Source organism: Rhincodon typus, chromosome 17 (genome assembly GCF_021869965.1).
Source record: "Rhincodon typus isolate 14 chromosome 17, sRhiTyp1.1, whole genome shotgun sequence".
Lineage (NCBI taxonomy): Eukaryota > Metazoa > Chordata > Chondrichthyes > Orectolobiformes > Rhincodontidae > Rhincodon > Rhincodon typus.
Genome location: NC_063348.1, coordinates 11,931,891 through 11,946,074, shown reverse-complemented (window position 1 = coordinate 11,946,074; position 14,184 = coordinate 11,931,891). Strand labels below are relative to the sequence as shown.

General features: G+C 36.8%; 1 protein-coding gene across 2 annotated transcripts in view; it reads left to right on the top strand.

Annotated features, from left to right (window-relative positions):
- Positions 1 to 14,184, top strand: part of phf21ab (PHD finger protein 21Ab) — a 267,243-nt gene that overhangs the window by 128,559 nt on the left and 124,500 nt on the right. For both annotated transcript variants that reach the window (XM_048607257.1, XM_020532592.2), the window contains exon 4: positions 11,348 to 11,494. In XM_048607257.1, coding sequence (XP_048463214.1) covers positions 11,348 to 11,494 — 147 coding nt within the window. The remainder of the gene's footprint in view (positions 1 to 11,347; positions 11,495 to 14,184) is intronic.

Here is a 14,184-nt window from a genome sequence, read left to right as displayed (position 1 = left end):
ATTAAGTTATGGTTTTGTTTTCTGGATGTTTTTCAAAATAATTTCACACAATATTAAGCCGTCACAATGTTTGTGATGAATATTTAAGAAACACTGAGTTAATATTCTGTTGCATGATTTCTACATCTTAACTAGTCCTGGGTTATTGCATGTGGTAAATTGAATATGGCCTTTTAACCAAGATATCTGTTGCATTGTTTTTCTTTGCTCTATTTCTATCTATTTTTGTCCCTTCTCTGGCTTCTATCCCACTTGTGCTTTGTTTCTGTTCTAACTTTGTCTTTCTTCTGGTTCTGTGCTCCCCCGCTTTATTTTTCCCCTTTATGCTTTCAGGGAGGATGTGCGTTATTTAGTGGCTGTAAAGGAAGCACTATTAGCTGTAGCTTCCATTGTGAAAAATGATTCAAAGAATTGTGACTTTGGATACCTTTCAACTCCTTGCCCTCCATTTTTGTCATTTTCTCTTTTCCTTTGAACTGCATGTTCAATTCTCCCTTTCTCTGCTGTTATGCCACAACATTCCAGTCCTCCTCACTTAAATTTATTTACCGAAGTTGAGTGATAATGTACCCTAGAAAATTAGTGATACCAAAACTGCTCAGGCTGTGCAATCTAAATTCACACTGTTTAACACATCTAGGCAAAAATGAAAAGTCTAAGTTTAGGTGGTGCTGGAAGAAGTGTTAGAAGATTCAACAAGCAGTTGAGTGAATATGATTTTAATCATTTACTTGTAATTTTCTTTATATTTAAGTTTACTTTTTTTTTGATATTAGCAATTTCAACTTCTAAGAATGTAGATTGAACGTTTCGATAAAGTATTTTGAACAGTTTGTACTGAAAAGCCATCCAGTGGTTAGATTGTGAATCAAGTGATTCCAATAATGCAAGCCTGGTGTAAGAAAATGCTTCCAAACCTGATCGAGCAAATTTCACAAGATACATTGTTATCTTCGACACAATTAGCATTGCAATACTGATGAGGAATGCTTAAATTGGTAGGAAGTATTGATTTGCATATCAATATTGGACATGTAGCTCACAAATTCCATATATTTTGGATGTGATTATTTTATGTCAGAAGAAATAGTTTGGGACATGAATAAAATTTAATTTGGCCTCAAGTGTTAACAGAATCATCAAAGATTGATATTTTATGGTCAGAGAATGAAATATTAGTGATTTATAATCTATCCATGTTTACCTCAACATGAACATAAAAGAAACTCATTGCAACAATGTTGAGTGAAAGTGAGTAAATTACACATTTGTAGTTCCGTACTGGGATTTGGGTGCCATATACAAGTCTCTTCAACATCTTAGTTCATTGGTGCTGGATTCACTCCCTCCCTAATTCTGTTAAGAGTGATTGCTTAGCCCCAGCCATTCATTATTCAGTTGTATGAATTAATCAAAATACTATTAAATTGCCATTCTGAATTTTAAACAAATGATAAAATCTACAAGTATATTGTTATGCGGTTGTAGAACACATTACAGAATGTAGTGCACTACTCCCATGTTGAAATGATAAAGCTGTCATGAAGGGAGTTCAAGAATTGAATAATGTCAGCTGTGATTATGCATTTTTGACATCTTTCAATGGTTTTTGTTCCACATAATGTGGTCCTTAGTATTATAAAATGTGGTTTGTTTACTTTTAATTTAAAACTTACATGTGTTGCTGGAGTGTACTGAACACAAAAGTGGACATCGAAACCTTGGGCACTAAATTCCTTTTTTTTGTACTATAAGTCGAAACCACCAATGTGTATTTCTACATTACAATACTACAGGAAGCAAGTTTCAACTTCTTGACCTATGGGACATGTATGTGTTCAGCAGTACCATGCTCTGGAGCACATGCATCATGTTTTATGTTCGCATAACTTGTTGAATATTTATTATCCTTTTAAAAGAAAAGCTGGTATCTTTAAAATGAAACTATCTGAATACATTGTGTAATGCTATGTGTTATGAATGGAATTACCACTACTGAAGGATGTTGAGCTGTTCTTTGACTTAGTCTTTCTCCGTATCTTTTCAACACATGATATTAGTGCGCAAGTAGTGTTGCTATGTTTTGCGTTTCATGTTCTGATCTCACTCCAACCTTCATTAAAGCTTGGAGGCTATTTTATAGCACTTGGAATGCACATGAAATCATACCTATGTGAAGCATGGCTGAAAAGCGCTGAGATAGAGTCAGAGAGATATGCAGCGCGGAAACAGACTCTTTGATTGAACTTGTCCACGCCAACCAGGTATCCCAAACAAATCCATTCCCATTTGCCAGCATTTGGTCCATACCCCTCCAAATCCTTCCTATTCATGTACCCATCCAAATGGCTTTTAAATGTTGTAATTCCGTACACACACCACTCCATCTGAAAAGTTGCCCCTTAGGTCCCTTTTAAATCTTTCCCTCCTCACCTTGAACCTATGCCCTCTACTTTTGGACTCCACCAATCCAGGGAAAAGACCTTGTCTATTTACCCTATCCGTGCCTCGTGATTTTATCAACCTCTGTAAGGTCACCCCTTGTTCTCCGATGCTGCAGGGAAAATAGTCCCAGTCTATTCAGCCTCTCCCTATAGCTCAAGCCCTCCAACTCTGACAACATCCTTGTAAATCTTTTCTGAATCCTTTCAATTTCACAACATCCTTCCTATTGTAGGGTGACCAGCATTGCACGTAGTATTCCAATAGTGGCCTAACCAATGTCCTGTGCAGGTACAATATGACCTCCCAATTCCTGTACTTAATGCACTGACCAATAAAAACAAGCATACCAAATGCCTCCTTCAGTATTCTGCCTACCTGCAACTCCACTTTCAAGGAACAATGAACCTGCACTCCAAGGTCTTTGTTCAGCAATACTCCCCAGGTCCTTACCATTAAGTGTATAAGTCCTGCCCTGATTGGCCTTTCCAAAATGCAGCACCTCACATTTATCTAAATTAAACTCCATCTGCCACTCCTTGGCCCTTTGGCCCACCTGATCAAGGTCCTGTTGTAGTCTGAGGTAACCTTCGCTGACCACTGCACCTCCAATTTTGGTGTCATCTGCAAATTTACTAACCATATCTCCGCTATTCACATCCAAGTCATTTGTATAAGTGACAAAAAGCATTGGTCCCAGCACCGATCTTTGTGGCATACTGCTGGTCACAGGCCTCCAGCCTGAAAAGCAACCACCACTACCCTCTGTCTTCTACTTTTGAGCCAGTTCAGCCTCCAAATAGCTAGGTCTTTCTGTATTCCATGTGAACTATCCTTGCTAACCAGTCTACCATGAGGCACCTTGTCGAATACCTTACTAAAGTCCATGTAGATCGTGTCCACTGCTCTGTCCTCATCAATCCTCTTAGTTACTTCTTTAAAAAACTCAATCAAGTTAGTGAGACGCGATTTCCCCGCGCACAAAGCTATGCTGACTATCCCTAATCAGTCCTTGCCTTTCCAAATACATGTAAATCCTGTCCTCGGGATTCCCTCCAACAACTTGCCCACCGTTGATGTCTGGCTCATCAGTCTATAGTTCTCTGGCTTCTCCTGAGAACTTTCTAAATACAGCATTGAACTGTTTTAATTTTATGTGAAACTTGATCTCTGCACCATCGTAATGTTTTGAAAAAAGTTGGTAGTTTCTAGATATTTAGCATTTCACTTGCGAGTAATATGTGAACAGACCTTCCCTTTAGTAGCCATCCAAACCTGCAACCTCTACGACCAGAAGGACAAGGGCAGCATAATAATGGGAATACTATCACCTATAAAATCCCCCACTAACCCATGCACCGCCTGACTTGGAAATATTGCACTGTTCGTTTGCTGTCATTGGGTCAAAATCCTGGAAGTGCCTTTATAACATTATTGTGGGTGTCTCTACATCTCAAGGACTGTAGTTGTTTAAAGAGACAGCACACCATCATGTTCTCAATGCACTTAGGGTGGATGATAAACGTTGGTCAACCCAGCAATGCCCACATAAAATGGACTAATTAAAAAGAAGATTAGCTTCCACATGAACATTGATGACACCCACTCCTGCTGTCTTTGGATCCAATTACTGCTTGTTCGGCAAACATACTTGCATGTGTTTTCTCCAGATGAACATTTGAAAGACAAAGCTTTTCTTTTCAAAAGCTTTGTTTTTCAGCTGTGGAACAGATTCCGTGTCCTCACTACTGATACCTTCCTGCTTCCTGGCCGCTGTCTTAGGTTAAAGCTGATAGTGGTTTGATGTTCTGTTTCACACTCAGTTGAGTTTCTTGACTCTCATACTCTTCACTGGTGTCTTCTTACACGTCAAGACGTAGTTTCATCCCAACCAAAGCTTGTATTCTACTGAAACCCTCATCTAAACACTTGTCACCTCTTTTCTCAATTAGAATGGCACTTTTCTAGTTGGCTTTTGTTCCTCTGTGATCTAGTGGTCATCTAGCTGCTGATATTCCTAAGTAGTCTCATTTTCTCATACTGTCTATCCTTTTTGATAGATAATGTTCCTCAACATCTGAAATCCAAAATTCTGATTACTTTTAAAATCCCTTTATGACCTCAGTTTCTTGACTAGCTCAGGCCTCGCAGCTCATTTTTCTGATGAACATCAACTCCACAATTTTGTCATCCTATTTTTGGAATGTAATTCTTTAACCCTTCTTTATCTTGAATTACCTCAGCTCCTGTAAGACTGTTTCTAATCTCTCCTTAGTTCACTTTGAGTGCAGTTTGCTTTGTGCTCCTGTAAATCAGTTTTGAGTGGGATTGCATTAAAAGACTTTTGAAGGTCTTCTGGTGCAGTGGGTAACATTTCTTCTTCTGAGCCAGAAGCTCAGGGTTTGAATTCCACTCCAGGACTTGAGGAACGCAAGACAATCTGCCCATTTCAGCTATCGGTCTTGTAAACCTTGTCCTAACTGCTTCCAATACATTTACATCTTTAAATAAGTGACTAATATTGTGCGCAGATGTGGTCTCACTCTGTATAAGTAAAAAATAACCTGTGTGCTTTTGCACTCAATTCACCTCACAATAAATATAATATTCTATTAGCTCTCCTTAGTTACTTGCTGTGCTTTGCTAAGAAGACAGTGAGCATCACAGTTTTGATGCATTGGGTAATGGTGGACAAAACTAAGTTGGCCCTTTACACCAAAGACAAATAGAAAACAAAAATCAGTAACCATTTTTTGAATAAATGATGCTTGTTTGTTCCAAACCAAACATAGGACCAAACCTCAAAATCTTGAAGTTGAAACAAATGGCGAACAAAAAGTGAAATACTTCAGATAATGGAAATTTGGAATAAGAACTGAAATTTTGACAACCCAGTGCAGCCTAAGTACTATGTGGCCCAAAGAAGGTTTGTTTTTAGAATCCTAGACAACAGTTTGTTAGTCTGAGATAGCAATCTTACTTTCTGTCTCTGAAGATACTTCCTGACATGAGTTTTTCTTGCATTTTCTGTTTCAATTTTCTGTTAAAGACAGGGCAAAATTCTGGACTGTGTTTCTTCATATTTGGGGAGCAATATTTAACGTAATTGATATAAACATATTAAGCTCATCCATTCAGGAGATTGTTCTCAAATACAGTTTTCAGATTCATATAGCTAAGTATTGAAGATCTTTAATTTTTTGTTCATATATCTGAAAGAAGAGAAGTTTTAAAAATCCGCTGCTTATTAACAATATGTATATTGGAAATAAATCATATTAATTTGCCAATTTCTTTTCGCTTTCAGTTGATTACTCCAGGTAAGGAGTTTCAAGACTGCTACAATGTAGGTTGGGTCTTGTTTCACCGAATTATATCTGAGAGCATACAATGAAATTAACACTTACGACAAGTTCAAGAATAGTAAGATGAGAGCATTTAACTTTTGTAAATTTAGTGGTATAGACAACTTGGATCAATTAATTTGGAGAGTGTTGTTACAGCTCATGGTTAGCTTTCAAAATAAGCACACTTACCTGCAGTGAAATCCATTTCTTGTATGCAATTAAATTTTTGTTAGAGTATTAATCTTTTCACAGAATGTAATATTCTTTGTAAAATTTGATGTTCGTTCAAATGTTATCAGTGTTCCACAAGATTTAACCGATGTATTGCAAGTCATAATTATTGAGGTTCTTTTAACCAAAGAAAGGGTTCACTTTAATAGTTTTTCTATCTCATCACCTGTATTCAGTTACCTTCTGTGCTTCACATAACATTGATTTTTTTGGTGAAAGTGCATTCTGGGTTTCTGAACTTTGATTTTCTTTGAGAGAGAAATGTGTACCAGCTGTTCTTGGTGGTGTAATGAAAAGGAAGTGGGAAGCAGCTGGTACAGGTTATTTGAGGGTTACAAACAATAGCTGTGCTGCTAGCCAAGGTCCCTGCAGGTTTGTCTAGCTGTTCTTTTACACGGAATACGATGGATGAGCTTGTAAGATTTGATTAGAGTAGGGAGTTTGTCTTTATACTATCTGGTAGTTTGAAACGCAATTGTATTTTTAATTGCTAGTGTTAGAATGGAGATCTTAGTTGTATATGAAGTTGAAAAGCTCCTTTTTGCTGGTCCTCCTTTATTGTTCCCTTAGGATTGTGATGGGTAGTTCATAATTATCTTTCAATTTCAACAGTCCTTTTGTGGTTGGCTATTTCTTTGTTTCAACCATATGGCACTAGCTCAGGCTTCCTTTGCTCCCACTATTCTTTCCCTTGTGGTTACAAGGAGTTTTTTGAGTAGAGATGACTGGACTTCACTGTGTAGTGATGGAAGATTATAAAATTGTTATACAGTAATTTTCAAGAACTCTGAACGAGTTCTTTCACTTGAGTTAATTGATTTGTTCATCGCTAGTTTTGTGGATAAGTCCATTAGCAGGTGCAAATCTTTTGTGCGTTTCCCTTCCCCCCACCAACTCCTGTCAGCTTTCACTGAATCTCATAATTCTCTGATTCAGTTGCTGTCCTCACCCAGTGTGTTACTTCTAGACCGTTGTATTGTATGTTGCTGCTGTGTAAATGTGCAATGTTTTGTATAATGTATGTGAATGCACACATGTAGAATACGGTGTTTTGGTTGGGTAACTTTGTTTAGCAAATAGGTTTGTACATGTTGAATTGTTCTGTTTCTGCAATTTATATTTTGATGCTGGATCGCTTTCACTTGCCTTATGTCCTAATTGTTTCATTATTTGTCATATTTAAACTTCAAAATACATGACAAACATGAATGTTTGATCTATAGCAATATCAATGGAATAATGTGTAGACAGTGATAAGACTGAAATTTTTAGAATTCGTTATTCAATGAAAAACTACATCAATTACGTTAATTGTGTGAGAGATGAATATTTTTCTAATGCTATGGTGCTGTTGAATTTCCGATAGGCGCGCGATAGCTTTGCTTTATGAGCATGCACACAATAGATGTATTGTTGAGAGTATTATGGAAGTGGATTGAGGCAAGTATTATTTAAAAACAAGGAGCTGCACACTAATGGTATGCACTTTGTTAAAGGAAGGATGTGCATAAAGATCTTCTGGAAATAGTTATAAATTGAATTTCATTTGCAAATTACTTTATTTTTGTGTTTAGGGATGAGTTGTTGTGAAATTGTAACAGCCTCCCTTTCCTCCAATCCCAGTTTCTCTCCACTTCTTCAAAGATATTGACTGATGCCAAGCTCCTATTCAATGAAAATTGATACCCTTGTCCAAAAAATTGTGTATAAACTTTGGTTGAATATTGACAGGTAGTTCAATCAAGAGTACATGTGCTGAATTCTGCTGAATTAAATGCTTATAAATTCATACATTCGGAAATGTCTACCTGTGTGGTGATCAAAGATAGCAGTACTAATTCAATCCAGTTTCCTTCCTTCTCTGTCCAAGCCAAACAGAACACATTATAATTCTAGTGCCTCTACACAGTTGTTCCTTTGATGAAATAGGACAGCAAAGACCTTTTATTGAACTTGTGACCTTTCACTTTGTATTACTGAGTTCCCAACCATGGTGAACTTGAACTCAAAAATTAGATGTGCCAATTTATGTTCTTTGAGGTTGCATCATATTAGGTATTGTTTCCTTTGCTTTGTTTTACCCCCTCCTAAGCACAACATGTACCATTTCACTGTTTTAAAAGTGGCAGGTTACTGCCTTCCAGGATTCTGCCAGTTTCACTCCAGAGATAGTAGCTGAGTTGTTTTTGAGAGTGATCCAGAATAACAACTAGTGAACTGGCTAGATTTTGTTGGTGGTCAGTCTTGTATTGAAAGAATTGGAACGTCTGTATGTTTGCACCTAAGTAGTTTTATTTTAACATTTCTTATCGTTGTATATTTGTATTTGAGGAGAGTTGGCCTTGTATGTGCCAATAATTAGAGAAGCTCATATTGGAATAGAAAGCTTTGGGGCATGTTTCAAAAGAAGAGACAACTCATTTGGGGCTGACTGCTTTTGTTGTTCACATTCTGAAAATAAAGATTCGCTTTCAGGCGAACAACACGTTGGTGCTCCTAACAGCAGGCTTTGCCAAGTATTACTGTATATCAGCTATGTGATCAGCTTCTTTTATTTTAAAACTAATGATATTGCATAGCCGGATGTTATATTTCAAATATGTCCTTGTAACTATTCCACTTCCCATCTCACTTGTGTTTGTGCCTGTTATTCATTGCCTGGTACTAATTTTTAAGACTGTCCATAATGTACTGTCATTCTAAAGCAATTTCGAGTAAGTTATGCAATACATGTGGATTCAGTTTAGGTACCATCTGTGTGCACGTCCTTCATCGAAGTGGAAATTTTATAACTGTAATCTTTAAACAGCACGAAGCTATCCGCCTATGGAGAATCAGTTTCATAACATTGTTGCTAAGATCTTTAACTGCATTTGTTGCTGGTACTTGGGAAAAGTTACCATAATAATGGATTCGTAACAAAAGTCAGAGCATGTGAAGAATGGGACAAGTAACAAAACGTATGTTACAAGACAGAAAACAGAACATCACAGTTAGAGGTAGCTGCTCAGACCAGTAAAATGTGGGAAGAGGTGTTCCACTGGGATTAATTTTGGGTCAATCATTGTTAACGAGTAGTGAATTGGATCAGGAATCAGATGTATAACTTCAAAATTTGTGCTGGGGTTAATCATTCTTTCTTTTTCACAGTACCAAATAAATTGTGAGAGACATTAATTAACCTGCAAAATGTTTGTGATAGCAACTAAATATATTGTGAGGGCATGGACTTTTGTGGAAAGATTAGGAGATCATGAACTTCCAATAAGAGGCCTAAATGGGGGCAGTTATGCAGAAGAATCCTGAAATAAATATGCACACATTTGTAAAAGTAATGTCACAGATTTAACAACTCAAACCAAGCAGTAGGGTTTATTTGTAGCTCAAGAGATGGTATTGCAGAGTAGTTGTGTTAAAACTATATGAACCTTGGCTGGAAGACAATTGTCAGTATGATGCGTGGAAATTCAAAGTATTTTCACTTGTTGAGGAGTCCAAAGTAAATGTAAATGTAAGTTGGTAATTCATAAATCATCTTTACCCTGAACGTAGTTAGAATGTGAAACTTGCTTCCATAAAGTGTATTTGGGAGAAATAACCAAAGGAAAAGGAAGTTAGATAAACATAGGAGGGAGAAAGAAATAGTGATAGCATAGGATTAGATGAAAAGTTATGAGAAGCGACTTATGTGAGACATTAACGCGGGAATATACCAATTGTACTGAGTGTCCTCTTTCTGTGTTGTAAACTGTATCTGTATGCATTCTGATATACCTTCCTTGCTGGTCTCTTGTCCCTCATTCCATTAATTTTAGCTAATCCAAAACTCCACTGCCTATTTTTAGTCCCACACCAAGTATCATTCATATGTTACCCCATCCTCACAGACCTATATTGAAAAAGGTTCCCCCATACCTTAAATTTAAAATTGCTGTCCTTCCAAGGCCTGCCTTTGCACACCTAATCCTGTATAACACACTATTCTTTAAGGTTGTCTTTAAACCTTATCAGTTAATGTAATAGGTTCTTCTTTGGTTATGGCGTTTTATTTTTCAGGAAATTATGTCTGTGAAGGTTTTTTGAAGATGGTAGATAAATATAATTTAAGTCGTCAACAGATATGTATGTATAACCTATAAAGAATTATTGCATTCCAAACAAAAATAGGACTTTCTGACTTTAATTAAATTCACCTTAGCGCATGAGTGCCAAGGTAGCTTGCTTTCTCACCACAACTGAGATCAGCTAAAGCAGCGAAGATCAGGAAGTAAAGCCAGAAATTTTGGTTTGTGGTTTTGTACCTGCTTGCCTATTGAGACAATAAGGACGAAAGATCAAGATAAACTTTGAATTAACTTGGTAGGTTTAGGGTGTAGGTTTTTTCATCAGTGTATTTTTAAAAAAAAGGTCCTTTCTGGAGGCTCTCATCACTTAGATCTTAGCCTGTCCACTGAGCGGTTGTTAGATAAATGAATAGTCTTGGCACGAATGGATTAGATGCTGAGAAGCATTTAAGGGAGAGCACAGGTACTGGTTTTGTTGTACAGAGCGAGAGCATTGCTGGTAAATATATATTCGTCAAAACCTTTTCATCTTGCACTGGGAAATATTGCAAAAATACAAATTCAAAAGGAAAATACAACAATTTATGTTGTATGACAAGAGTACTGATTGGTTGACAAGTTACTCTCCTCAGTATATCAACAGCATAAATACTGATTTTTGCCTTGAATTTGTAATCTTGCAAAATGTGCTGATGAATGAAAGACAAAAAGCTTCAGCAAAATCTCTCTTTGCAGCAGTGTGAAAAACATAGCTTCAACTTTTTTGTGTGACTTTTCATAAAGTGAAACTAATTCCTTTTGTTTGCCTGTTTATAAGATCACCAGATAACATGAATAAGACCATTTGGTCTTAACTAGTTCAAACACCATTAAATCTAGTGCACTGTTTCATTGCTTTATGCTGGGTGTTGGACCAGTTACTTATAAGCAGTGAAAGCTAGAACATCAGGCACAGTGCAGAATGGGCTACTAATTCACAGCCACTTTTCAAAATATAAATACTTGTACCTTACTGCACCTTACTACCTGACTTGCAGAATTGCCTAATTATACTGCTATATCTTATGGTCTTGTGGTCATCCAAGTCCTTTGTAGAGCACCATATGAATGAAGTATTGGCTCTTTTGTCTTCTCTACTTTCTCTTCTGTTTGATAGGCATTCTTCAAGCAAGTCCTAAAAGCAGATAAAATAAACTAACGTGAATGAAGTGTTTTACCTTTCTAAAATGCTGATTCTATCTGTTCTGTTTTCTTTTGTTTCAGAAAAAAGTCGTTGAACAGTTGAGAAAAGATTTGATGGTGAAACAGGAACATCATGAAGGCAGATTGCCAATGCAACAACAGCAGGTACCACCACAGCATCAACAGCAGACTGTATCACAGCATCTACCACAGCTGACCAGTCCACAGGTAATAGCATTACAGCGCATTTCAGTATACAAGCAAGTCTACTGGCTCATCAAGTTTGCATTATATTTTTATTATTTAACTTTAACTTATTGTCTTTTTCATTATTATCTATGAAACTGCCTATTGAACCTGTAACTTGTTACACCTCTTGGATAGCAATATCTGCTGTGGCCTGTTGGATAATCCCAGTGTTCAGCTTGACAATTGTCAGCTTTTCTGATCATTTAAACCATGCACAAGACTATTTTGTGTAAGTTTAGCCCATTTGTGTTAATTGTTAAACTTAGCACCCATTTCAACTTCATTGCAATTCTGTCCTCTCCAAAAGTGCCTTGGACTTCCATTGACGTCGGTTTATTTGTATAGTAATTTGTATGGTGAGAATCCTGTGGATTGTTGGGATATCTTTTGGTATGCACATTAAAATAATGTTTTATCTCTGTCCTTAGACATTTTAACTCAGCTTACTAAAGCATCTGAACTGTACCTTTAATCCTGATTGTAGTCTATTAACCTGAAATGCATATGAAATGGATAAAAGATATTTAATTGTGTCTCTTGTCAAAATGTGTGGACACCATGTCAAACAGAAGCTTTTTGGGTACCCAGGCATATTATATCAATGTATATACCACAAGAACACTGAACAAGTGTTGGTGCACTTAGATTTGTAACTTTGTGATAAACTACCCTTACCCTGATGCATTAAGCTTGGAACCTATGGTATCTGCGTCCACTTTTTTCTTTTGCAGTGTTCATTATTAATGGGCAGAAATAGTAGTACTGCCTTTTTACACGTAGGTTGACATTGATCATGGGTCTTAACAAATTGTGCCTTGTCTTTCAAGACACTAAGCGAAATGAATTGGTTCCTTTTACATTTTACCCCTTAATGTTCTGCAAATAACTTGAATGACTTTTAGTAAGCCTGACTGGTATATTTGCAATACTGATCTGTTAACTCCTTAATTTGTTTCCATGTTTAGAGGCATCTGTGATGTCTGTTTATAGCTGTACGGTCATATTCCTGGTTTCTTGTTTCTGTTGCACACCATGCAGATTCATATCTTATAAGGAGGTTTGGCATTTTTGGTTGTACCTGGATCAATGGCTGGTGAAATTGTTTATGCTCTGTCAATAGCCATGTGTGTATTCCTGTGGTTGTGGCTGACTGTTGGGAAGAATCCAATCATCCCCTCAATCATTAAACACATGACTTATGTATGTGATGGTTAAGAGTATTATGCAATTGTGTGTACACCTACGATAGTCAAGCATCAATGTTCTTGGAGATTTTGAATAATTTTCAGAAATGTTTCCCTTTGAAGTGTCATCTAGTTCTATGGCTAATTCTATGATCTTTCACCTTCATTTCCTACACATTTTTAATACTTCAGGCATTAAGTCTTGAGCATTAAGCATAGTACAGGTTACAGTATTGTCCATCAAACGTTTGAGCAAAGCAGCATTTTTAAACATTTGTTCATGAGCTACGTGTCCTGAACCATAACTGGTAACTGCATATTTTTAATTTAACTGTTTTCCTGTTTCATTTGCTTTCAACACTTACCCAATAATAGTATGTTTCATTGTAATACCTACTTCCACTGCATCATAACTTTCATTTGGTCTAGTCTGAGTGCGCAACAAGTTTAACTGTCCAGTCAAACTTCTAAACTAGCCTGTTTCTTCATTGGATCCAAAATCACATTTCCCAGTTTATTGGGATGCTGTTAATAATTTCCAAGTAAGATTGTTAATCCAAAGCCACTCCTGCCTTCATGTTTAACTCTAAATATTTGAAGGCCCCCAAAGTCTGTCTGACTTCCAATATTAAATTCCGTTTTTATTTTGTCTATTACACATTGATCAAAAGCCACTGAATCTCCCCACAGAAAATCATTATGTATCATAAAGGTGCCTCCCAGACTGTCGCTCTCGCTCTCTGCGTCTCTGAGCCAGTGGAACTTTGCTTGGTCTACTTTAAGGTGAATGCAGCCTACTATTACTGCCGTGGTCCTAATTGAGAATTACCATTCTCACTGCATAATTCAACCTATAAACAAACTTTTTAATTTCCATAACTTTATATCTTTATTAATTTAGGTTTCAAAAATACTTCCTTTTGAAATTTTTTCACCCCATAAAAATCAATTGACTAGATTCCCAAGAGCTAGGATTTTCAAGATCGCTTTCACTGTGATAGGTGAGTCCACTGTAACGTCTTGATCACTAAGTTTCTCTTAAAATCCCAACTTACTAGCCTGCTTTAGCCTTTTATTTCCCACCAGGGAACACTTTTTCAGTATGAGGTTGGCTGATCCCAATCTGGTATTTCAATGTATACACCAAATTCTTTCCAGCTGTCCAACTCATTTCAGGTTGCCAAATTAACTTATCTTTTAACTTTTTTTTGTACCCACTAAAACTTCTCGATCATATGAGTTTCTACATCTTGTATTCTCAATCTGCTCCACAGCCCTATTTTTGTAAAGCTACTATTTCTGCCCACCTTGTTCACCTCCCTATCTCCTCCTGGACTACTGCAAACTCCTATGATCTGAATTCTTTTGTAAGCTTGCAGTTATTTCTAGGGCCATGACAGCTTACAGAACTCTTAGTCCATTATCCGGCCTTGTACACCTTTACGATCTATCATTGTAGACTCATTAAATCTAGTTGCAATGTTT